This window comes from Trachypithecus francoisi, unplaced genomic scaffold, assembly GCF_009764315.1.
Source record: "Trachypithecus francoisi isolate TF-2019V2 unplaced genomic scaffold, Tfra_2.0 Lachesis_group11, whole genome shotgun sequence".
NCBI lineage: Eukaryota > Metazoa > Chordata > Mammalia > Primates > Cercopithecidae > Trachypithecus > Trachypithecus francoisi.
The window spans coordinates 69317064-69343585 of NW_022681456.1; the positions used below are offsets into that span (position 1 = coordinate 69317064).

General features: G+C 42.8%; 1 protein-coding gene across 1 annotated transcript in view; it reads left to right on the forward strand.

Moving 5' to 3' along the window:
- The first annotated feature begins 749 nt into the window (after positions 1-749).
- GNS (glucosamine (N-acetyl)-6-sulfatase) overlaps positions 750-26522 on the forward strand; it is a 46511-nt gene continuing 20738 nt past the window's right edge. Inside the window, exons 1-9 of the mRNA XM_033221390.1 lie at positions 750-1105; positions 7701-7760; positions 12183-12389; positions 14401-14466; positions 15226-15324; positions 17134-17301; positions 19205-19287; positions 20682-20800; positions 23080-23183. Of these exons, the coding sequence (XP_033077281.1) occupies positions 914-1105; positions 7701-7760; positions 12183-12389; positions 14401-14466; positions 15226-15324; positions 17134-17301; positions 19205-19287; positions 20682-20800; positions 23080-23183 (1098 nt within the window). The 5' untranslated portion in view covers positions 750-913. The remainder of the gene's footprint in view (positions 1106-7700; positions 7761-12182; positions 12390-14400; positions 14467-15225; positions 15325-17133; positions 17302-19204; positions 19288-20681; positions 20801-23079; positions 23184-26522) is intronic.

Here is a 26522-nt window from a genome sequence, read left to right on the forward strand (position 1 = left end):
GAGCGACCACAGAAATATCTGGAGCTAGTTTCAAGGGCTATTCCCCGCTAAAGATTACTTAATAATGCAGTTGGATGACCATGTTTCAAGATATTTGTTCGATCTGCACAACCTCCAAAATCTTCCAAGGGGGTGTTTAAAAAGTCAGCAAGGACCATCAGGATCAAGACATCCCTAAATTGTTTGAAACTACGATGTTAGCTGAGGAAAGCAGAACATAATCAGGCTTTGGAGTTAAGAGAGCAGGCTTTCGAGTTAAGAGAGCTGAACTGGAATCCAGTTCCAAATTTAATGGCTGAGCCAAATGAGAATGTTAAGACTTATTTCACAAGTTGTAGAGAAAATAAAAAAAGATTAAACATCCGGGCCCTGAGGAAGTGGCCGTCGACTTGGGGATTAAATATGGTAGAGTCCACCTTCCTCACCAGCTGATAATAGTATCTGTTAAGTACAGTCCTCCTTTCTCTTTCTTAATCGGTTGCTTAGTATTTGCCAACTTTTTCCTGTTTTTCATCTTCTCTTCCCCCAATTTAAATCTTTCCACCAAGCGCTCAGAAACAGGTCCTAACAGAACGCAACCCGAGCCTGCGCGTGAGGTACGCACGGGTCTCGACCTTTTCCCCGTTCTCCGCCCTTTCTTCCGGTTCTCCGCCCCTTTTCCGCCACTGCCTGGTGCCTCCCTCCCGGCTGCGCCTGTCCGCGGCCCCGCCCACGCCGGCCGTCACGTGACCGCTCTGCGTGCTCCGCCCCCTGTCCCCGGCTCACGTGATCGCGCCTAGGGAGAAAACGCCTGACCCCAGCCACCGGCCTTCAAGGCACGGGTTTTTCTTCCTTCGGCTGGTTGGCCTCTCACCCTTCAGCTACCTGTGCGTCCCTCTGTCCCGTCCCGGGGTCACCCCGGAGCCTGTCCGCCATGCAGCTCCTGCCTCTAGCCCCAGGTCGGCTCCGGCAGGGCAGCCCCCGCCACCTGCCCTCCTGCAGCCCAGCCCTGCTGCTACTGGTGCTGGGCGGCTGCCTGGGGGTCTTCGGGGTGGCGGCGGGAACCCGGAGGCCCAACGTGGTGCTGCTCCTCACAGACGACCAGGACGAAGTGCTCGGCGGCATGGTAACTCTTCTGTTTCTGCCCCGCCCCTCTATCTCTGGGGCTGACTCCCCGGTTTCTTGCTCTCTTTCCCGGTCCCCATCCCCCCTCCCCGAACTGGCTGTCTTATCCCTGGGTAGGTTTGGTTTTCCCACCTGAGGCCCTTTATGCCGGTGTTAGGGACTGCAACACTCTTTTCCCTTCTGGATTGAGGCACTTGCGTACGGCACACACAGCTTCTAGTCTGGACCGTACTGCTGTGGAGTTTACGTTAACATCTCAAGATAAACATGTGGAGACCAGTGGAGGATGGGTTGAACCAATGAGGATCAGGTGCTGGCTAAAAGCACTCAAGCCCTGATTGTTTTTCTTTTGGATTAGAGGATCAAAGACAAGTCCAGTCCCCTTTATGAGGGACCTAGACCACCTCCCCATTTGTGCCTGTATACAATGTCTGTATCTGATGTCTATAAAAATAAGACTGGGCCGGGCGCGGTGGCTCACTCATGTAATCCCAGCTCTTTGGGAGGCCGAGGCGGGCGGATCACAAGGTCAAGAGATCTAGACCATCCTGGCCAACATGGTGAAACCCCGTCCCTACTAGAAATACAAAAATTAGCTGGGCGTGGTGGCGCGCACCTGTAGTCCCAGCTACTTGGGTGGCTGAGGAAGGAGAATCGCTTGAACCCGGGAGGCGGAAGTTGCAGTGAGCCGAGATTGGGCCACTGCACTCCAGCCTGGCGACAGAGCGAGACTCCGTCTAAAAAAAAAAGCCTGAAGTGAACTAATCTGGTAGGCCGACCGTCGAACTATTGAATAGGGTGTGTTTTGCCTCACAAGAATCAAGAAAATTCAGTTAGTCTGATTGAACACCTGACTGTTGCATTAGAGACTGTCAGTGTTTCATTTTCTATCTAATGGGTGTTGTCACAAGACTTCTTTTTTTTTTTTCCCAGAGTTAATTTTGCTTGTGTATTGCAGAATTCTGGAATCTGTAACCTTTGGAAACATCCACTCCAACCCCTGCCTCATGGAGGTCCAGAAAGCAACTTGCCCAAGACATGAGTAGTTGAGGCAGAGTCCTCTAACCCTGGATTCAGCGTTCCTCTCTTCACTTTAAAACCAAATGTTTTATTGCTTTATTCGTTTCAGTTCTCTTTTTGCTTTCAGCTGAATGCTGAGACTATGAAATACTCCAGGCAAGACGTTCCTAACTTTTCTTGTGTAATTACACACCCTCGCTCAGTGTCCTTCAAACCCCTGGTCCCAACCCGTGAGTGAGTTGTGAAATCAGTTTAGTAACTACCAACATTTTTTATTTCCTCTGGAATAGAGTAGAATAGAAAATGTCCGTGTGTGTGAGTGTGTGTGTTAACACTTGATAAAGGTAATCATTATCTATCTTTCTTCCCGAGTTGTAAAATATATTTCTTAGGTTGTGCTCAAGAGCTTGAGTCTTTTATAGTTGATGTTTAAGATGCTTGCATTTTGATTACACACTTCTTCCTGCCATATATGCTTCATTGTCTGTTAGTTTCTACCAAGCGATGTTGACATCAGTCTTGATTTAATTTTCCTCCTACACTTCAGTTTCACTACTCTTCCAACTACTGCACTTACTTCTCTGCTCACAACATTCCTTTTTTATTTAAACAAACAAAAAAAAAATTGTGTCCTTGAAGAGTGTTTTGTCCAGAAAAAGCAAGCCTTCTCTAGCAGTGACTAAAGTACTCAGTTAAAAGGTCAGGCTTTTTTAGGTGTTGAAAACAAAATTCATTACTTAAATATGAGGTGTTCAGAGTTCAGTTTCTTCAATTCTTGTAAACCACGGCTGTAGTCTGTGTGTAATTGAGGTCTCTTCCTTTTAGTATGTTAATCCAATTTGCTTCGTTAAGCCAGCAGCAGATTTTTTAAGTCGGGGTCTTGCTCTGTTATCCAGGCTGGAGTGCAGTGGTACAATCAAGGCTCATTGCAGCCTTGAACTCCTATTCTCAAGCAGTCTTCCTGCCTCAGTCTCCCTAGTAGCTGGAACTACAGGCACAAGTCACCACGTCCAGCTAATTTTTAAATATTTTGTAGAGACAGGGTTTCTCCATGTTGCCCAAGCCGGTCTTGAACTCCTGGACTCAAGTAATCCCCCCACCTCAACCTCCCAAAGTGCTAGGATTACAGGCATGAGCCACTGTCTCGGCCCAGATTCTTTTTTTTTTAATAAGTGTTTCTACTGGAGAGAGGTACCAAAATTGAGTGGAGGAGATAAGTCAAACTTAATGTTCCCAACTCAAGAATTCTGGATTCTCTTCTAGCCTTTTTCAGAATATTCTACCACTAATTGTCAAACAGGACTCCAAGGGAAAAAGCTAAGACAAGAGCATTTGAGAACTTACTTAGAGCCGAGCAGAGTATGAGGATTTTTATACTTGTGCTTCAGTCATCACGGGAGTCCTCTACTGTACATAGTATCCTTATCTTAAAAGGAAACTAAAACTGGAAGGTGATTAAGTGACATGACTAAGGTTCACATAGCTAATACTGGACAAAGCCTGGGTACTTATGATCTCAGAGCACCATGCTTTTTCTCCTATTCTAGAATACTGTGATAATAATCAGATTTCATTCCACATACCCACACCAGCGTAATCACACCATAGGTCAGAGAGTCTGCAGGTGACATTCGGGGATGCCAGTGACATCATGGAACTCCTTAATTTACATGTAAAACTTTGTATATAATATCTTCATTTTTGGGGAAAGAGAGCTCTAACCTAAAAAAGATTGCAGATTGCTGCCATAGTTGGCAAAATAAACAGTGGTCAACCCCTACCAGACTAACTCAGGTCAAAGGATTGTAGATAGCGCTTACAACATGATTTAGATTTATAGTGGAATTTTTCAGGCATCTTTGAAATGTTCTTTTATATAGTAGCATCATCTTTAACATTTCATTGTATTTGTTCCAGGTATCTATGGGACTCTGTTTTTATTTTTTATTTTGCCAGGACACTGTTCTTACCACTTTCTTGATTTTACTTAAACATGATTATAGTGTGGTGGACACAGTGTTCTTCATAGAAGCGTAAGTAGCTCTTTTAAAAATCATTCACGGCTGGGCGCGGTGGCTCACCCCTATAATCCTAGCACTTTGGGAGGCCAAGGTGGGCAGATCATGAGGTCAGGAGTTCAAGACCAGCCTGGCCAGCATGGTGAAACTCCATCTCTACTAAAAATAGAAAAATTAGCCAGGCATGGTGGCATGTGCCTGTAGTCCCAGGTACTCGGGAGGCTGAGGCGGGAGAATCACTTGAACCCAGGAGGTGGAGGTTGCAGTGGGCCAAGATTGTGCCACTGCACTCCAGCCTGGGTGACAGGGCAAGACTCCGTCTCGGGGAAAAAAAAAAAAATCATTTAAGAAAAGTGACATTGGCCAGGCGCGGTGGCTCACGCCTGTAATCCCAGCACTTTGGGAGGCCGTGGTGGGCAGATCACGAGGTCGGGAGATCGAGACCATCCTGGCGAACACGGTAAAACCCTGTCTCTACTAAAAATACAAAAAAATTAGCCAGGCGTAGTGGCAGGTGCCTGTAGTCCTAGCTACTCAGGAGGCTAAGGCAGGAGAATGGCGTGAACCCGGGAGGTGGAGCTTGCAGTGAGCCGAGATCGTGCCACTGCACTCCCGCCTGGGCGACAGAGTGAGACTGTCTCAAAAAAAAAAAAAGAAAAAGAAAAGTGACATTTGGCCAAAACCTCAGGCAAGTGATGGAAGAAACTAATAAAGGGTAGGGGAAGAATTTTTTTTTTATTTTGAGATGGAGTCTTGCTCTGTCACCCAGGTTGGAGTGCAGTGGCGCCATCTCAGCGCACTGTAACCTCTGTCTCCCGGGTTCAAGCGATTCCCCTGTCTCAGCCTCCGAAGTAGCTGGGTTTACAGGCACCCACCACCATGCCCGGCTAATTTTTGTATTTCTGGTAGAGATGGGGTTTCACCATTGGCCAGGCTGGTCTCGAACTCCTGACCTCAAGTGATCTGCCCACTTCAGCCTCCCAAAGTGGTGGGATTACAGGTGTGAGCCACTGTGCTGGGCCGGGGAAGAATAAATATGTCATTACTTCATTGAAAGCAAAACAATTTCCATTTTTAGCCACAAAATTAACAGAATTGTCGTTTCAGAACAACTATACATGGAACCAGGAAAGTAAATGATTCTTTAGGGTTTTAGTGAAAAGGATTCTGCTTGGGGTGAGCAGAGAAACATGTTTGCCCACATGAGGACATGAAATTGGCTACTGTTTAAAGACTCTTGCGTGACCTTGATCAGCCGCTGTCTTTGCCTAGCTCTTAAGGATTCATTTTTCATTCTAGTTTGCATAGAGACACATACCTGTTTTGGGTACAGTATGGTTTCTTGTTTGGGACTTTTTCAATTAAGCACAGATTATTATCTCTTGTACTATTGTTAGCAGTATAAAGATGACAGTTAATAACTTTTTTTTGAAACAAGGTCTCACTCTTCTTGCCTAGGCTAGATTGCAGTGGTGCAGTCATAGCTCACTATAGCCTCGAACTTCCGGGCACAAGCAATCCTCCCACCTCAGCCTCCCAAGTAACTGGGACTACGGGCACGCACTACTATGCCCAGCTAATTTTTGTATTTTTTTGTAGAGCCAGGGTCTTGCTATGTTGTCCAGGCTGGTCTCAAACTCCTGGCCTCAAGCAGTCCTCCTGCCTCTGCCTTCTAAAGTGCTGGGATAACAGGCGTGAGCCACTGCACTGGGCCTAAAGTCTAAATTCCTATGCGGCCCTGCATCACTGACTCCTGCCTACCTCTCTGACCTCATCTTACCTCACTCTCCCTTCTCCTCCCTAAGCTGCTTCCATCACCACACTGGCTTCTCTCTTTCCTCCCAGGTGCCTCTCTCCTTCCTCTGGCAGCCCTTGTACTTGCTGTATACCCAGCCTGAAACCTCTTCTGAATCTTTGCGTGACTGACTCCTCATCGCTTGGCTCTCCGTACGAGTTACCTCCTGAAAGAGAGGCCTTTCCTGACCACCCATCTAAAGTAGTTCCCCTTTCCTCCCACCAGGTGCAATCACATCATCCTGGTTTATTCTCTTCACAGCACTTATCACCACCTGAAATGACTGTTTACCTGTTAGTTGTTTTAAGTCCCCGAGAGTGCAGGGATCATGAGGGCAAGAACTATCCTCTGTCCACCACTGCCTAGATTAATACCTGGCACACGTTGTGTTTAATAAATGTTATTACACAATATTACTGTAAATCAGATATTCTTTCATAGTTTTACATATTTATCCGTTTGACAATTAAATCCTATACAGTCAACTCTGGTCCTTTTCTCCACTTACTCTTTGAATCTTCATTTCATCTTCGAATGTCCTCATAGTAACTCAGGATTTTTTTTATCAAGCCAGTGTCTCATTAAGCCCAGTATTCTTTTCCTGAGGATGGTACCCAGTGATGGCTTTGAGGAGAGTATGGTTGATGACTTTGCTTTGGAAGGTTGGCGAAGATCTTCTGCATCTCTAGCGTCTCTTGGCAGCCTCTTCTGAATCTACTCATGAAATTATCAGAGCTTTTTTTGGATAAGTTAGAATCCTCATCCTTTTGAGTTTATGGATTCCGTAGGTTTTGTATTTATATAAAACAATGGTGAAAAGTCATTTATACATTATTAAAAATGAGGCTCATGTTAACCTACTTATATATTTAGATTAGCGATCTTTAAGGAATTATTTCACAACAGAATATACTTAAAACTGCATTCAGTATGGTCTTAGGTTTCAAAGGTATCTCAGAATCATCATGAACTGACTCCTATTACAACTAAAATGACCTCTTCAATGGTACTTTTTGTTGTCTGGAATCTGAAGAATATTACTGTTCCTTTTATTCGTATTTAAATGACTGTCTTCATACGTTTGTCCTCACTCTAGGGGGAAGTTAATTGTCTCTGTACTTGTAAGGATCTTAGATTTTGAACAAAAGATGAAAAGCAGGACATAAAGTAGTTTCTGAGTAGCCTTTTGCCTGATAGTGTTCTGTGTACACCTGCTTACCACCTGGTTCAAGTCCTTATCCTGAGGTGCTGGTGGGTCTATGCAGACAACAGTAGCTGGTAGTTGAACAGTGTGCGTCTGACCTCCACCACTGAGTGTGTGAGGTTTGAATCAGTCTCTGAGCCCTGGGGCCTTGTCTGGCTTTCAGAGTCCAACTGTTGTCTTACTTCTGTTCTATAGGGCGGAAGGTTCCCTTTGTATATCATTTCCCACATCCTACTTCTAAAGATTAATTCATGGAAATGGGTCTGCCCTATCTGTCTCATCTGGGGGCAGATGACTAATAAGGGCGTAAAGATGTTATTGCCATTGACTGAACTTTCCCTTCCTGCAAGCATTTTGACCTCCTGCACTTTTACACAGGATGGAGCTGGCTGGAACCAAACCTGTCTCTAGAATCATACAGGACTGTCTTTGGCTGTTGCTTAGAGCTGACCATTTGGGAATAAAAGATTGAGTAAGATGTAACCAAACAGGAATTCTGGCCTGTGTGTCTCAATTTATTGGAAGAAATTGTTTAATGGATAATTACTTACTTTTACAGACACCACTGAAGAAAACCAAAGCTCTCATCGGAGAGATGGGGATGACTTTTTCCAGCGCTGTAAGTTTGAAAGCTAATTCAATTTTGTTAATTTAACTGTTTGTATTCTAAGAAGAAATGCTCTTCTCGGGAATCTGGTATGATCTATATGGTTTTTTCCTTGTTAAATACCTGATTTGAAGGATTTATTTAATGTGATATAAACTCTTTTCATTGAAATATTACCTCTTATCAATTGAAGATGAATTGCAGATATTTCTAAGCCAGTCTCAGAACTAGAGAATTTTATTTTAAACCTCACCATTTGAGGTTTGAAAATGGATTATAAAAAAATCAAGATATATGTATGCTGTGTAAACTTTTCCATGGTAAAAACCCAATTAACCCTGATAGCCAAAACTGACAAATAGCAACACACACCCCATAAATATAGATGCAGAAATTCAAAATAAAATATCAATTCATTTTCAAGAACCGTGTACATAACCAAGTGCATGGTAGTCTAGGAATGTAAGGTAGCTTACTATCAGGAAATCCCTTGAATAGTAGCATAGTGTTAAGTTTAAGTGCTCAGACTCTGGAGCCAGACCGCCTAGTCTGGAATACCCTCTCTGCCTCTTTTCTAGCAGTGTGACCTTGGACAAACTAACCTCTCTGGCCCTTTTCCTCCCCATTTATAAAAGGGAGTACCAAAATCTTTTTCAGAGTTGTTGTGAGGTTGAGTTAATAGGTGTAGAGCACTTCTGTCAGTGCCCGACTTCTTTTTCTTTTTCTTTTTTTTTTTTTTGAGATGGAGTCTCGCTTTGTTGCCCAGGCTGGAGTGCAGTGGCGCGATCTCGACTCACTGCAACCTCCGCCTCCTGGGGTCAGGCAATTCTCCTGCCTCAGCCCTCTGGGTAGCTGAGATTACAGGCACCCACCACCATGCCCTGCTAATTTTTTGTATTTTTAGTAGAGACGGGGTTTCACCGTGTTAGCCAGGCTGGTCTTGAACTCCTGACCTCAAGTGATCTGCCCTCCTCAACCTCCCAAAGTGCTGAGATTACAGGCATGAGCTACCATGCCCCAGCCACTGCCTGAGTTCTTTTTTTTTTTTTTTTTTTTTTGAGACAGAGTCTCGCCCTGTCGCCCAGGCTAGAGTGCAGTGGCACGATCTCAGCTCACTGCAAGCTCTGCTTCCCGGGTTCATGCCACTCTCCTGCCTCAGCCTCCCGAGTAGCTGGGACTACAGGCGCCTGCCACCACACCCGGCCAACTTTTTGTATTTTTTTTTAGTAGAGATGGGGTTTCACTGTGTTAGCCAGGATGGTCTCGATCTCCTGACCTCGTGGCCTCCCAGAGTGCTGGGATTACAGGCATGAGCCATTGCGCCCGGCCAATGCCTGACTTCTTATAGTATATACTACATGGTGTTGCTTATTATATGTCTACCAACATGATACAAGTAATTGAAAGAAGAAAAATTTAATGTTCTTCCCAATAGATACTAGAAAATACTCTGAAATTTTAGCATTCTTTCCTGGTAATGTATTAAGCTATTGTAAGAATACATCCTGACTATGATGACTATTTCAAATACATAAGGTAAAAGACTCAGAGCATTGCTGTTTGGGATGAAACAAGTGCTCCATTTAATGTTGTTCCGACTATCTAGTCATTGTCATAAGTCTTATGGAAATAAGAGGTAAAAATATTGGAAAAATTATTTCTGATTGTTTGGATTTTCTATCTAGAAACACAGGAGAATTATTGAAAACACTTTAAAATCACTAGAATTCAAGATAAAAATGAAAAAATAAATTTTTTTTTCTTCCATGTAATCAGTTAGAAAAATAGAAGGTGGGAGACAAAGAAAATATTCATAATTATTTATTTTTATTTTATATAAAGGTAGAGAAAAGGTCTCACTCAGTATGTATCCCAGGCTGGTCTGGAACTCCTGAGCTCAAGTGATCCTCCCATCTCGGCCTCCCAAAGTGCTGGGATTACAGGTGTGAACCACCATGCCCGGCCTCATTTATAATTTATAAACTCTCTAAGAGTAACTGGTTGGGGCCAGAAATGGCTATGACCTATGTAAGTTACAAAAGATGCAAGTGGTAAGATAAAAAATATTTGATACATAGATATGCACATCATTTTATATACATTTCTTTTCTTTTTTCTTTTTTTTTTTTTTTTTTTTTTGAGACAGGGTCTCACTCTATCGCCCATGTTGGAGTGCAGTGGCATAGCTCACTGAAGACCTGAACTCAAACTCCTGGGTTCAGACAATCCTCTCGCCTCAGCTTCCCAAGTAACTGGGACTACAGGCATGCATCACCACACTCACCTAATTTTTTTCCACTTTTTTTTAGAAATAGGGTCTCGCTGTATTGCTCAGGCTGGTCTCAAACTCCTGGCCTCAAGAGATTCTCTGCTTCAGCTTCCCAAATAGCTGGGATTACAGGTGTGAGCCACTGTGCTCAACTAAGACACAATATTATATAATAAAATGTTTATTCTAGTTGTAATCCTAACAAGATTGTTTTAGACTCAAATGATTCCAAAAGTTATCTGGAATAATAAACAGATGAGAATAATCAAAGTAATTAAAAAAAAATTACAGTGGCTCACACTTATAATCCCAGCACGTTAGGAGGCTGAGGCAGGTGGATTGTTTGAACCCAGGAGTTTGAGACCAGCCTGGGCAACATGGCAAGATCCTATATCTACTAAAAATACTTAAAAATATCTGGGCATTGGGCCGGGCACGGTGGCTCAAACCTGTAATCTCAGCACTTTGGGAGGCCTAGGCGGGCGGATCACCTGAGGTCAGGAGTTCAAGACCAGCCTGCCCAACATGGTGAAACCCCATCTCTACTAAAAATACAAAAAATTAGCCAGGCGTGGTGGCGGGCATCTATAAGCCCAGCTACTCAGGAGGGTGAGGCAGGAGAATTGCTTGAACCCAGGAGGTGGAGGTTGCAGTGAGCTGAGATTGTGCCACTGCACTCCAGCCTGGGCAACGAGTGAAACTCCGTCTCAAAACAACAAAATACAGTGGTGCCCGTCTGTGGTCCCATCTACTTTGGTAAGTTGGGGTGGGAGGATTGCTTAACCCTGAGGTGGCGGAGGTTGCAGTGAGCTGAGATCGCACCACTGTACTCCATCCTGAGAGACAGAGTAAGACTGTCTCAAAAAAAAGAAATTGCTCTACCAGATGCTAAAATGTGTATTAAGATAAACTGTGTACTAGCTATAAAATTGATCAGAAAGCAAAAAGGGAAAGAGTTAAGAGTTGCCAATTTAAACTTAAGAAGTCAAACATCTAATAAAACTAAAAGGCAAAAGTAAAAATGGGAAGTATTTGTATCATGACTGAATTCTTCGTTAACTTAAATCTTATGTAACAAGAGGCCAACAGCCCTGGAGGAAAAAAATGAGCAAAGCATATGAACACATAAACACAGTTGGTCAGGACCTGTGGAGAATGTTCGTCCTCACTGTTATTTTAAAATGTCAAATCGAATTTGAAAGGCAAAAAGGCTTGCTAGTATTAAAAGGATAATACCCAATTTTGGCATGAGTCTGTGCTCAAATGCCCATTCCTTCTCTGCTGGTTCAAGTGTAAGCTAGTATTACCTTTCTGTGAAGTGGCTGGGTAATGTGTACCAACATGATTGGGTAGAATGGGGAAAGTCTGTTGCTGACAGTAGCTAATGGAAATATAATTACAGTAGGGAAAAAAGTCTGTGTCCAGTGTATAAAGTGATATAGGAAATGTGTAAAGCTGCAGATCAGCCTGCAAATGAACCACTGTGTCTCAATTAGATCCCAGTAGTATTCTATCTTTGGTTAAGACCCGTCTCTCACCATGCTGTGCTCCTTGTGTATAAATATTATTTCTGGCTGGGTGCAGTGGCTCACACCTGTAATCCCAGCACTTTGGGAGGCCAGGGTGGAGGGATCACTTGAATCCAGGAGTTTTAGATGAGCCTGGACAACATAGGAAGAACGTTATCTCTACAAATAAAAAAATGAAAAAAAAAAAAAGCCAGGAGTAGTGGCACGTGCCTGTACTCCAAGCTGTTTGGGAGGATCACTTGCGCCAGGAAGTCGAGGCTGCAGTGAGCTGTGCTTGTGCCACTGCACTCCAGCCTGGGTAACAGAGTGAGACCTTGCCTCGAAAAAAAAAAACAAAAAAACAAAAAAAAAAAACTCTATGGCAGATGAGACCAGAATTACTATTATCCTGCAGAAAGAAGCCACTTGAAAAAGAAATCTGTATTCTCAGTTTGTTTTATCTGCTTTGATGTCTCCACTATGTGACTTAAAGCAGCCCTTAAGTGTGTCATGTGTAGAAAAAAATACATATATTCCATGAGAAACTACATATTTGAAGTTAGAGTATTAAGGAGCTTTTCTTTACCCTCTTTAGCAATGATGAGAAGTTCATCTTTCTTGTGTGACTTTGTCCTTTTTGCTTCCTTTCCTTTGTAGTATGTGCCAAGTGCTCTCTGTTGCCCCAGCAGAGCCAGTATCCTGACAGGAAAGTACCCACATAATCATCATGTTGTGAACAACACTCTAGAGGGGAACTGCAGTAGTAAGTCCTGGCAGAAGATCCAAGAACCAAATACTTTCCCAGCAATTCTCAGATCAATGTGTGGTTATCAGACCTTTTTTGCAGGGAAATACTTAAATGAGGTATGTTGAATGATCTCTTTCTTTTTTTATAATGGCTTTTAAAATGTGAATATAATTCATGTTAATTTTATTATTAGTATCAAAAATGTTAAAGGATTTCTTGGTGTACGTTGTTTTCTGTGAATCTGCCTGTTAAGCAAGAACAAGTACCCACATAATGTAAATATGTTCATATAAGTACACATGTACATATTTACATGATTTGGGTAAGTACAGTGTATTTATATGATGTGGGTACTTGTTCTTCCTTTCAGTAGTCCCAGGAGCATGTATTTAAAAATTGTCCTAAGAGTCCTGCTGTCTGATGCGTCTTTCCTTTTTCCTCAGGAATTCTGTTTGTCATGTGGCTGTCATGGTATCTTTGTTTCCATTCCCTGTTACCAGTATCTAACTGAAGACATTTTTCATCTTAGAATCTTTCCTCAGATTTTTAGAATCTTCTCTGATTTATAACAACTTAACGCTTAACTCATTTTCTAATGTGAAAAGTGGCAATAAAATGTGGAGAGATTAGTGATGAAGTACCCAGAGTCAGGGTCCTGCAGGTCATTAAAGTGTATGGCCAGCAGCTGGTACACCAGCCTTGTAGACCTAGATGGAGGGATACCCCCTGGTGACCTGTCAAGGCTAGATTCCATGTGCCCACATTCACACATTGGCCTTAGCTGTTACCCAGAATCCAAGCTTAAAGGAAATTGTTTGTTTGAGAATGTTTGGGGTTAGCTCTTACAGTTAAACTGGGGGTTCAAGACAAAGAGAAAATATACTTATACTCTTTATCTGTAGTTGCTAGAGATCTTAATATCTGATCTGGATTTTCTGTTCATTCTCCCCTCCCCCCAATAATTGGGGGAATCTGCAACCTTGTGAGTCTGCAGGAAGATGAGTCAGTTTGAAAAGGATCATGAGAACTAGGAACTGTGGATACTGGGTCATTTGGTTGGGGCTATGGGTCATAAAGACAGCTTACACTGCTTTGCATGTTGAAGGACATCTGATGTGTATATAAAATTAAGAGCCCGTTAAAGTAGAAAGATTTTGTTTTCAGGGATTAAATTCTGCCTTAAGTGGATGGCATTAAACCTTGAAAGGGTAAAGGGGGATAATTCTGTGGTTTCTTTATTTTATTCATCTCATCAGATAAATCAAGCTCGAAAAGTGGGTTTTATCTGCAGGCAACTGAAATACAGATTATTCCTTATCCAAAATGCTTGGGATCAGAAGTATTTTGCGTTTCAGATTTTTTGGATTTTGAAATATTTGCATGATATTGAACAGTCCGAATCTGAAACAGTCCAAATCTGAAAATGTGAAGTGCTCCAGTGAACATTTCCTTTGAGTGTCATGTTGGCACTCAAAAAGTTTTAGATTTTCAGATTTGGGATGTTCAATGTATAGTAAGTTGATAGCTCATAGTCTGATTATTTGAACTACTTAGGGTCAATTGGACTTTTCAGTCTATGGTATCAGCAGGTCAGCATTCACCCCATGAATAGGCTGCGTGGGGTAGGCTGTGTGGACTTTTTCTGTAGTAGGTCAGATAGTAAACATTTCAGGCCTTGCAGGCCATATGTCTCTGTTGCTACTATTTAGCTCTGCCATTGTAGCGTGAAAGCAGCCACAGACACTAAACTATGTAAAGGAATGTGGCTGTCTTCCAATAAAACTCTTTATCATTATTAAAATTTGAATTTATATAATTGTCACATTTCACCAAATACTCTTATTTTGGTCAACTTTTATATTTGAAAATTGTTAAAACAAATTCTTAGCTTGCTGTTCGTACAGAAGTCATCAGGCCAGATTTGGCTCACTGGCTGTAGTTTGCCTACTCCGGCTTTAGAAGTTCCTAGGATTATTAGAGTTTATTTTTGACTAGTGTCTGTTTGGGGAAATTAGGTGCCTACTGTGTTTCAGGCACTGGTCTAAAAAGATTCTAAAATTTCCTGTTTCTTTCTGGTCTGGTCATATCTAAGGACTTGTAACTGTCCCTACTTGTCTTGCTTTTCAGTACGGAGCCCCAGATGCAGGTGGACTAGAACACGTTCCTCTGGGTTGGAGTTACTGGTATGCCTTGGTAAGTGATTATTGAAGTCAGTGACAATTATATGCAGCCCTACAGATGCAGAATATGTTTAATTTAGCTCTGATATTGACATAACTTTATTTGCTATTACAATCAGTCATTTTAAAACCTTAAAATTTATTGACTTGTGGCCAGGTGTAGTGGCTCATGCCTAGAATCCCAACACTTTGGGAGGCAGAGACAGGAGGATCTCTTGAGTTCAGGAGTTTGAGACCAGCCTGGGCAAAATGGCAAGACCCCCATCTCAACAAAAAATTTCAAAATTAGCTAGGTGTGGTGGTATGTGCCTGTAGTCCTAGCTGCTCAGGAAGCTGAAGCAAGAAGATCACTTGAGCTCAGGAATTTGAGGCTGCAGTGAGCTATGATTGTACCACTGCATTCCAGTCTGGGCATCAGAGAGAGACCCAGTCTCGTATTTAAAAAAACAAAACAAAACAAAACAAAACAAAAAACGTCTGTTGACTTGTGAGTCAGTCCTTTCTGGGATGTTTTTCCTGCATTGTACATGGTTTAGCAAAGTAGTTTGCTTTTCTACCTGATCTACTTCTGGCTTTTTAACTAGAATGTATAATTGAAACTATGCTTGTCTTTAATAAAACCCTGGTCAAAAAATCCAATTCAGTATTGACTTGAGTAATTATCTTTTTAATGTCTTATCACTGCTCAGGGTATAATTTAGCCCAGCATGGATTCAGACTTCTACTTTGTGCACTGACCTTGTAACAAATTTGACTTTCCTCTTTTTAATAGGAAAAGAATTCTAAGTATTATAATTACACCCTGTCTATCAATGGGAAGGCACGGAAGCATGGTGAAAACTATAGCGTGGACTACCTGACAGATGTTTTGGTGAGTTGCAGAAGCCCTGTAGCTCTGTCCTTACAGGGTTGGCTCACATTTGATTGAAGACTCTGCCTAGAAAACCTATAAACGTATTTGTTTGTGTTGGGTAATATAAATGCACAGTAACCTGGTCTAACTGCCCAAGAGTATTTCCAGCTGATTACAAACTCCTGAGGGTGTTTTCTTTGTGTATAAGCCAGGCTCAGATCTAATGCTCTTGAAATTCCAGCAACAAATCCCTTTTCCAAAGGTTAATCTCGTCGACTATAGAGATTACTTTGTAGAGGTTTTACTTTGTAAGGGTACCTACTCTTGACCCCAGTTTTACTCACAAGCTACAAGATGGCAGCTTCACAGGCCCCATTATGAGGATGGAGGGATAGGGATACTGGATTTATTTGGGCATTGGGTATTTATATATAAAAATTACTGAAAGCAGGTTAAATTGGGACTTCCCTATTCTGAGGCATTTCTAACGACAGTCTTCCATAGTATTATATATTCATTCACTCAATAGTTCAGCACCTGGTGTAGCCAGTATTCAGCAGTAAATGAAGCAAAGTCCCTGATTCTGTGGAAGGTAATTTTACTTACACACACACAGTCTTATGTGTTGTGTCATTAGCTGGTGATCAATTAGAGAAATAAGTTAGGGTATGAGGTTACTTAGATAACATTTAAGCAGAAACTCGAAGTAGGTGAGAATGAGCTGTGCAGATCCGGGGAAGAGTGCTATAGAGTCAGGGAACAGTAAGTGGGAGGGCCCTGAGGCAGGAGTGTACCTGGCATATTTGAGAAACCACAAGGAAGCTGATAGGACTGGAGTGAAAGGTAGATGGAGGGATTATAGGAGATAGATACAGTCAGTATCTTTTGAGTTAGTGTTGGGAATAAATGAAATTACTTCAGAACAATGAAAAACAATATATATGTAGCATGCTTTCATTTTCTTTTTTTTTTTTTTTGAGACGGAGTCTCGCTCTGTCGCCAGGGCTGGAGTGCAGTGGCCGGATCTCAGCTCACTGCAAGCTCCGCCTCCCAGGTTTACGCCATTCTCCTGCCTCAGCCTCCTGAGTAGCTGGGATTACAGGCGCCAGCCACCTCACCCGGCTAGCTTTTTGTATTTTTTAGTAGAGATGGGGTTTCACCGTGTTAGCCAGGATGGTCTCGAACTCCTGACCTCGTGATCCGCCCGTCTCGGCCTCCCAAAGTGCTGGGATTACAGGCTTGAGCCACCGCGCCTGGCCTGCATGCTTTCATTTTCATAAAGTATCTTCTAATAAGCAAAGGAAAAATGTAAGTCTTTGTATTAAAGCCCTAGTGGGATGTATTTGAATCTAATGTTATTCGCTTAACTACTTCAGTGCATAATTTATGACATATACTTTCTACATATTTTCATAAGGTTAAGGTAACTTAATCTACCTTTCCCACTGTTTTAAGTTGACTCTCTTTTTACATCCTTTAAGGCATCACATGTAGATACCATAATCTCCATTAGTGTAAGTTAATACTAAAATGGCCAAGTTACTGTTTCCTTCTTTGTGGGAGACATGATTTCTAGGTCATATAAAATCATCAAGATCTTCATTGCCTTCTTATGTTGGTATGCTTCTCAGTCTTTAAAGTATTGCCTAAAAACCAAATATATTTATTCCAACAATATGCTTGCAAATGGCTATGACATGAGATCATGTGCTAAGATTGCTTAAAAGCTAGTAAGACCCTGTGCTGTCTGCTCACCAGAAGACATTTATCTATTAAATACTCATCTGTTGGGTAAGGTAGGAGATGACAAATCTTTTTATGTGTCAGGCTAATGTCTCCTTGGACTTTCTGGACTACAAGTCCAACTTTGAGCCCTTCTTCATGATGATCGCCACTCCAGCGCCTCATTCGCCTTGGACAGCTGCACCTCAGTACCAGAAGGCCTTCCAGAATGTCTTTGCACCAAGAAACAAGAACTTCAACATCCATGGAACGGTAGCTTCCCCCATCCCTTGTATTCAGCCGTACTCAGTATAATTAACTATATGATATACTTGTCAGGAAGCCTTTGAGCCATGCAGTGGGTTTTTCTTCACAATGTTTTAGAGGTAATTGCATCTGTCCCTATTACAACCGATAGTATACTTGCATTGCAAGTACAGATAAAGTTCCTGCTACACATCCAGTGAGCAGCTGGAGAGTTGACAGGGAATGGTAAAGAATGCCATCTTTCCCAATTTACAGGCATATCACTCAGGCTCCCCTGGTAACCTCTGTGCAGGCTCTCCTCCCTCCTGGCATAGCCGGGACTGCACCAGCCTCCTGGTGGCCCTCACTAGCCTTTGAGGCATGGGAAGAAGGGGTGGCACAGAGCAATATGGATGGAAAGGGAAGTTGAATGGAAAAATGAACCAGGTGACATGATTAAAAGCCACAACAACCCATATGTTTGCCTCATGTGCCAATTACTTACACTTCCCTTGGCTTGGTGTATAGACAGTTCCCTGGTTCAAAGACGGAAGGCCTCCATTGCCTCAGGTCTGTTATCCAGAAATTGTAATTGCTTGTAAGGTTATAGAAAGAAGGAGTCATAAAGTCAAACTCAGAACTACCACTTTCTAGCACAGTTCTGACCATGAGCACAATGCTTAACTGCATTTTTTCATGTGAAGTGGGAGCTCTTGATCCCTTATGAACTACTGTATGAATTCAAGTACATAGAAACAATTAGCATATTGCCTGGCACGTTATGGGCAAGTGCTTGTTAAATACAATTTCAAAGCTGAGTGAACTGGGTTTTAAATTAGAGGACCATTCGTAATCTGTGTTCCAAAAGAAGTTAATAAAAAGTTCCCATGGTCAAGTAAGTTTGGAAAGTTTGAGTTAAATAAGTCACTCCGCTGCAGGACTTCTCAGAGTTATTCATGATCAAATGTGAATTTCTAGCAGGAGGATATGCTATATAGCATTTCCCAAACTTAATAACACTTTGAGGAGCATAGTTTGAGATATGGTGGCTTAGGGTTTTACAAATAGAGCAGAGAGAATAGTATATGGGGATGTTTTTGTTTAAATGGGAGGGCCATCCAGATTTAGACTTGAAGTTTTAGGAAATTGCTGTAATAAGATTTTTCCTTAGGATCTAGGGTGACTGACATCTTGGCTAGGCAAAACTTAGAGGAAGGCAGACCAGGTGCGGTGGCTTATGCTTGTAATCCCAGCACTTTGGGAGGCCAAGGCAAGAGTATCACTTGAGGCCAGGAGTTCAAGACCAGCCTGGCGAACATGATGAAACCCCATCTCTACTGAAAATACAAAAATTAGACAGACGTAGTGCACGCCTGTAATCCCAGCTACTCGCGTGGCTGAGGCATGAAAATCACATGAATCCGGGAGGCACAGGTTGCAGTGAGCCGAGATGGGCCCCACTGCACTCCAGCTTGGCCTTGGGCTGGAGTGCAGTGGTGCGATCTTGGCTCAATGCCACCTCCACCTCTGTCTCAAAAAAAGCAACTTAGAGAAAGGGTAAAGTTACTTGCCCATTTTGTGATTGTAATAGACCAAAGACATACAATCAGAGTTGTAAATGTAATCTCGTTTTAGCCAGTAGTTTCCCAGTGACATCCTCTAAAATTTCTTAATGCTGCTAACAGAGGAGCCAAGACCTTTTATGGTTTGGGAGGTGCTGGGAAGCTGAAGAATGAGAGATTGAGTTAATCTGCAGAAATTTCTATTTTAGGAACGCAGGAAGGGAGAGTAGGGCTGAAGTTGCTTAAGCAGGTTCCAATTAGTTCATTCTTGCTGAAGTATAAGTGAAATGATTCTATTTATTATCTACTCTAGTAATCCAGTAGTTTGTTTGACTGTGGTGTTAACATTTTTTTCTTCTAAATTTTAGAACAAGCACTGGTTAATTAGGCAAGCCAAGACTCCAATGACTAATTCTTCAATACAGTTTTTAGATAATGCATTTAGGAAAAGGTAAGAGCTGCTGCTACATAACAATCTGAGTTGTTTTAAGGACTCTACAAATCAGCTCATGAAGAGGGGACCGCCACATTGTTGTCTCTGAAACAAAAACAGAGGGAAGCAGGTCAGTGGGAGAGAGGCTTCAATGGGGCACCAGAAGCAGAGACATTCCTTTACACTCAGTGAGGTGGCCTTTGGACCCCAGTACTAGTTAGACTGCCCATTTTTAGGACTTGGCAAAAGTATTGCAAACTTGAACCACGTCGTAGAATTTTTTTCTCCTGCTTTAAAGAAAAGGTTATTTGGTTGAGAGCACCCATTGTCATCTGTGACAAATGACCCAAAAGCTTAGACAAGATCAAAATATTTGCCCTTGCCCTTTGGAATTTTCAAGAAATTATCTTAATTCAATTTTTAAAAATCCATTACTTTCTCTTAGGAAGTGTTTAGTGTAGACCAGGGATAAGCAAACTTTTTCTGTAAAGGGGCAGATAGTAAATATTAATAGGCTTGCAGGTCATGCATTCTGTCACAACTACTCAGCTCTGCTGTTGTAGCACAAAAGCAGCCCTGTGTAATATGTAAATGAATGAGCATGGTTGTGGTCCGATAAAACTTTATAAAAACAGACAGTGGGCAAGCTTCAGCCCATGAGTCATAGTTTGCCAGCTCCTAGTTCAAACATCTTAAGCTTTTTTGTAGCACAGGCCTATCTGAATTAATCTGTAGTACACAGTACTGAGAATGGACAACTCTGTCTTCTGTTTGTCTCTACTCTCATCACTATTGGCAATAAAAAGTAAAGCTTACGGGTTATTTAAAAACGAGTTTATTTCTTTGGAAACAATTAACTTTGGAATGAATTATGTTCTGGAATTTTCTTTTTTTTTTTTTTTTGAGACGGAGTCTCGTTCTGCCGCCCAGGCTGGAGTGCAGTGGCGCGGTCTCGGCTCACTGCAAGCTCCGCCTCCCGGGTTCACGCCATTCTCCTGCCTCAGCCTCCCAAGTAGCTGGGACTACAGGCGCCTGCCACTACGCCCGGCTAATTTTTTTGTATTTTTAGTAGAGACGGGGTTTCACTGTGTTAGCCAGGATGGTCTCGATCTCCTGACCTCGTGATCCGCCCGCCTCAGCCTCCCAAAGTGCTGGGATTACAGGCGTGAGCCACTGCGCCCGGCCGTTCTGGAATTTTCTAATCTGTTTTTTACAATGGGAAGGTCTGGGGAATGGAGATTGGGGATTTGAGTTTTGGGGGAGAGTATTTTGGGTTTTTTCTTTTTTTTAAGTGGGGGTGTCTTTGTTTTTGGTTGTTTTTTTTTTTGTTTGCTTGTTTGTTTTTTTGGCAAGATAGTGATACCTCAGCCATTGCCCCTAAAGTCCCATTTCTACCTTCTGTTCACATCCAGGTGGCAAACTCTCCTCTCAGTTGATGACCTTGTGGAGAAACTGGTCAAGAGATTGGAGTTCACCGGGGAGCTCAACAACACTTACATCTTCTATACCTCAGACAATGGCTATCACACAGGTCAGAGGCAGGGTTAGGTACTGCTGTGATCTTTGAGAATATGTCTTTCCTTTTTCACCCAATGAGCCCTGGCAGGGAGTTCTAGTCTTGTTATAACTGAACATGCCAGAGGGAGGATCTTGCCCTCAGGACCCCTCCAGTTGGAGCACCACATCATTCACACATGGAGAAACCAGGATTTTTTATTTGCTGTTTCACACGCAAGATGACACGGTGTTCTAGAGTAGGGGCAGAGCATGAGCTTGATGGGTTGGAGGCAGGCCGTATGGAAGGCATTTGAGACAGGAAGACCAAAAGAAGGTTGTCTTGTGGGGAAAACTTTCTTGCCATTCATGGAATTTGTTTTTTGGGTGTTTTTGTTTTTTTTTTTTTTCAAAAGCTGCAGGATGAGTCAGCTCTGTGTCCTTGACTTTCATGCTTTCTACTTGGACCTTCTGTTGTTAAAAGCAAACATTTTCTTCTTTCCACATATATAAATGTCCACTTGAATGGGATTCACTTGAGACTTGCTTGCATAGGAGGAGATCACTTAGGCATTAATGCATTATTGTGATTTTTTTTTTGATGGGGGGAGTGGGGGGACAGAATCTCACTCTCTCACCCAGGCTGGTGTGTAGTAGCGCCATGATTTCGGCTCATAGCAACCTCCATCTCCTAGATTCAAGCGATTCTCCTGCCTCAACCTCTCGAGTACTGGAGACTATAGGCACATGCCACCACGCGTGACCAATTTTTGTATTTTAGTAGAGATGGGTTTTTACCATGTTGGCCAGACGGGTCTTGAACTCCTGACCTCAGGTAATCTGCCTACCTCAGCCTCCCTAAGTGCTAGGAGTACAGACATGAGCCACATGCCCGGCCTGTGAATATTTTTAAACACAAAGTAGAGAATAGTAAAATAGCCCCCATTATCCGACTTAGATTTTCAGCTGCATGAGGCCAGTCTTTTGAATTCTTCCTACTCCCCCTGTGTTTTTCTTTTGTTGCTAGAAGGTTTTGAAGCAACTCCCATACACATGACTCCAGGATTCAACACCAGATTATGCATCTGACTGGTTATTATGTATCAAGATGCAGACCGCCAGCCACAGTGGCTCACAGCACTTTAGGAGGCCAAGGCAGGTGGATCACCTGAGTCTGGATCACAGGAGTTCCAGATCAGCGTGGCCAACATGGCAAAACTCTTTTCTCTACTAAAAATATAAAAATTAGGCGTGATGGCACATGCCTGTAGTCCCAGCTACTCAGGAGGCTGAGGCAGGAGAATCGCTTGAATCCAGGAGGCGGAGGTTGCAGTGAGCCGAGATCATACCACTGCACTCCGGCGTGGGTGACAGAGCGAGATTCCATCTCAAAAAAAAAAAAAAAAAGATGCAGACAAAGTCCACATACTACCTCTAGTTATTGTGTCTCCTAACTCTTGTCATTTGCCATGAATTTACAGGGAGAAGTGGGTCTTTTGTCCATCAGAATGTCTCACATTCTGAATTTGGCTAACTGCTGTCATATAGTGCCTTAACTTGTTCATCTCTAGTCAGCATTTCTTACAGATTGGTAGTTAGATTCGGAACTTGATGGAAATTTGCATTTTCAGGTGATGGTGCATCCTCGCCTGCTGGTGTGTTCTTCCTATTGCATCATGTCATGAGGCCCGAGGCATCTGGCTGCACTGTTTTTGGGGTGCTGGTGATTGATGGGTCAGGTGGTTTCAGCCTGAGCTCTTCCTCTGAGCTTTTCTGTTATTCCATTGATGATTGTTGCCTAAATTCATTATTCCCTCAGAAACTGCAAAATGTTGATTTTGTAATCCTGTCCTTTCTTTTGTGTTTTATTAGCTGGAATTCCTCAGAGAACTACTTCCCCTTACCAATTATTTGGTTATTTTGAGATGCAGTTTATTCAGGAAACACAAGATAGGTGTTTTTGTTTGTTTATTTGACAGTTTTTGGAGTGAACTTAAGTTGTGATGAGGCTGAGTAGCATGCATAATTTTTTATGTATTTGTGTTTCAATACTTTCCTGTCATTATTTTTGCTCATTTTGTCCTATCATAAGCCAGGGAGTCCCTTCTAGTCATTTATTTAGAGAAGATAAATTCGTTATTTTCCTGCCTTGTAGTAACAAGAGATGTCTCTAGGCAAATTTCAGCTTTCTATTAAAACACCAGAATCAGTAGAACAAAGTTGTTTTAGTGTTGGCTGTGGATTAAATGAGTGAAACATAACATGAGCAAGGCCCCTGTCTTGGCTCCATCTTTACCTTGTGTGTTTTGTTTTCAGGACAGTTTTCCTTGCCAATAGACAAGAGACAGCTGTATGAGTTTGATATCAAAGTTCCACTGTTGGTTCGAGGGCCTGGGATCAAACCAAATCAGACAAGCAAGGTAGGTGCCTGGCAAGCTGGTGCTGTGGACAGGTAGGCATTTGGCCTGAGAAAATAAGGTGTTTCCTCCTGAGAGAAGATTGGGTTCGGTTCCTCTTCTCACTAGGGCTAAGCAGCAGCAGAGCTTTTAAGTGGAAATAGTGATTCCTTTTTTTTTTTCCCTTAACTTCCCACTGCTCTCTATATCTGTATTTTCACCCCACATGTACATGTCCCATTAGGATGCGTAGCTTTTCTTTGTCTTTTGAGACTGGATCTTTGTTCTGGAGCAGTGACTCTCAAAAGAGGGTGTACATCAAGATTGCCCTCCAAAACTGAAGAAGAAAATGCTACGTGCTTGGGCAATATCCAGAAAGAGTGTGATTGACTCACTTGGTCTGGAATAGGGACCCAGCATCTGCCTTTTTTCTTTTCGAAGTTTACAGGTGATTCTGAGAGGCAGCCTGGTTTGGGGCCCACTGCCTTGTAGAGCAGAGCTCCTCTGGCTTTTCTGTGAATCCCCTGGGGATCTGGTTAAAATGCAGATTCTGCTTCTCCATTTCTGACCAGCTCCCGGGTGATGTCTGCTGCTGGCCTGACCTCGCTTTGAGTATAAGGCTATCAAAAACATGTCTTCTAGGAATTAGTCTTTCCCTGTGCCAGGCTCTTCCTTATGAATGCTTTGTTGCTTTCTTGGTTCTCTCCCTAGAACTGCCATAATATGCCACATTGTTCTGTTGTCATTGCCATTCGGTTTCAGTGTCTTTTTCCAAACATGGTACCTAATGCTGAGGCACTTTGTTCCTAGCGGTCATCTTCATCCAAAATACTGTCCTCCAACACTCAGGAGAAAAGAATTGACAGGCTCCACCAGCTATGTCTTCTCTCCTTTCTGATATCCCAATTTCAATGTCAGTCCCAGTTCTGAGAGACCAAAGAAGATGAACAAATACACACTTTAAGCTGAAATTGCTAAGTGGGTTTTTTAATGGGCCAGACTTTCTGGGTATATTGGGTATTTAATTTTGGAGCTTGATGTTTACTTGTTTAAAATGTCTATTTTTCACTTATTTCCTTTTACAACACTCTTGATGGAGTTCTGTTAAAATTCTCTTGGAAGGGTAAAATGGCCTTCATAATTACCTTTTGTGTTTTTCTCTTAAGACCCACGTTCCTAAAGCTAGTCACTTTCCCTACAAATTTCAGTGCCTTCTAAACAGGCTCCCTCTTTCAAAGGAGATAAGCAAGTTTGGAAGACCATTAAATCTTAAAAGTGTTTTCTCGAGGTTGTCGTCTGGAACTGATTGAGGAGATCATGTCAGCAGCCATTTTCTGTTTTTAGGAGCAGGGCTACCTCAGCCCACATGGGAAGGAGGCTGAGTGAGATCATAGTGAAATGTGTCGGCCAGCTGCCTGTGGAAAAAATTGTTCCTTTTTTTCTTTAAGTTAACATTGCCATCTAAATGTTAAAAATCAGAAACTTCACCTTCTCTAAGCAATCTAAATGAAGTCTGGTTCCTGAGAAGCCATTTCAACAATGTAGCTAACATGTATTGTTTAGTATGGGACAGGTGCTATTCTAAGTGTATTACCTGATTCAACTCACTCAATCCTCACAGTTGATGAGATAGAGGTACTGTTATCCCTGTTTTGCAGATGAGGAAAACGGAAGCAGAGAAGTTGTTTGCTGAAGATCACATAGCTAAAAAGCAGCAGAGCCCTGCATTTGAACTGGGGCAGTCTGGCTCCAAAGTCTGTATACTTAACCATTACATTATAGCTCAGTCAACAAGTATTTATTATCTTCTTTGCCAGTACAGTACACCAAGGAGCCTTGCACATGGCAAGGAGCAATCAAACAAAATCAGTTTTGCTGTTGTTGGGTTTTTTTTTTTTTTTTTTTTGAGACGGAGTCTCGCTCTGTTGCCCAGGCTAGAGTGCAGTGGCGCAATCTCTGTTCACTGCAAGCCCTGCCTCCTGGGTTCACGCCATTCTCCTGCCTCAGCCTCCCTACTAGCTGGGACTATAGGTGCCCACCACCATGCCTGGCTAATTTTTTTTTTTTTTTTTTTGAGACGGAGTCTCGGTCTGTCGCCCAGGCTGGAGTGCAGTGGCCGGATCTCAGCTCACTGCAAGCTCCGCCTCCTGGGTTTACGCCATTCTCCTGCCTCAGCCTCCTGAGTAGCTGGGACTACAGGCGCCCGCCACCTCGCCTAGCTAGTTTTTGTATTTTTTTTAGTAGAGACGGGGTTTCACCGTGTTAGCCAGCATGGTCTCGATCTCCTGACCTCGTGATCCGCCCGTCTCGCCTCCCAAAGTGCTGGGATTACAGGCTTGAGCCACCGCGCCCGGCCTTTTTTTTTTTTTTTTTAAGTAGAGATAGGGTCTCTATCTCCTGACCTTGTGATCTGCCCACCTTCTCCCAAAGTGCTGGGATTGCAGGCATGAGCCACTGCGCCTGGCCACAAGATCAGTTCTTAAATCCCTGTGTCAGGGAGCACAAGATATTTAAGCTACAGTGGTCAGTGAAAGCCTCTGAGGCATTTGAGCAGACGTGGATGTTGAGAAGGATTTAGCCATGCAGAGATCTGTGGGAATAGTGTCCTGAGCAGTACAGTAAATGCAAAGGCTCAGATGTAAGGATAAGCTAGGCTTGTTCAAGAGACAGAAGGTAGCAGTTGTACTGAACTCCTTGTACTTCCTAAGTGGACCTTCTCTCTCACCTCCTGGCCTTTGTACAAGTGACTGCTCCTTCTTTCTGCAATGCCCGTCTCGCACCCCCATCAGCTGGCCAAGTTAATTGTCCTTTAGGGCTTTGGTTTAGGGCTCCCTCTGGGAAGTCGCTTCATACTTCTGCTCCCACGTGGGGTAGATGCCCTTCCTATATGTTCCCAGCTGGCCTCACACTTATCACACCCTACTGAGTTTGTCTTTTTTAGTCTAGGATGTCCTAGAAAAGAGGAACTATCTAAACTTAAAATATCCAGCCCCTAACATACACTGGGGAACATCCACATTAGTTGAATGGATTTTTGCCAAGGTTGCAAATAAGTGGCAGATCAGGGACTGGAAGTTAAGTCTGTGCATTCTCAGATCCCATGTGTTTGTACATTGCTGCATTGACAGGTGTAATTTGAGAAGCATGAAATGCCCCAGCTTTCCCCTGGCACAGAGAATGTCAGAGATGATGGGTGATATATCATGTGTTGGCAGCACAGTTGTCTCAGTACCAGCCGTTCTGTGTGAGTGGCACTGGCTTGTGTGTTGGGCATAATGAGCTGAGCTGTCAGCAGCCTCGACAGCCAGATCAGTGCACATTTAACTGACTGGTGGACTCAGCTGTGTGTTGGCTATGCGGGAG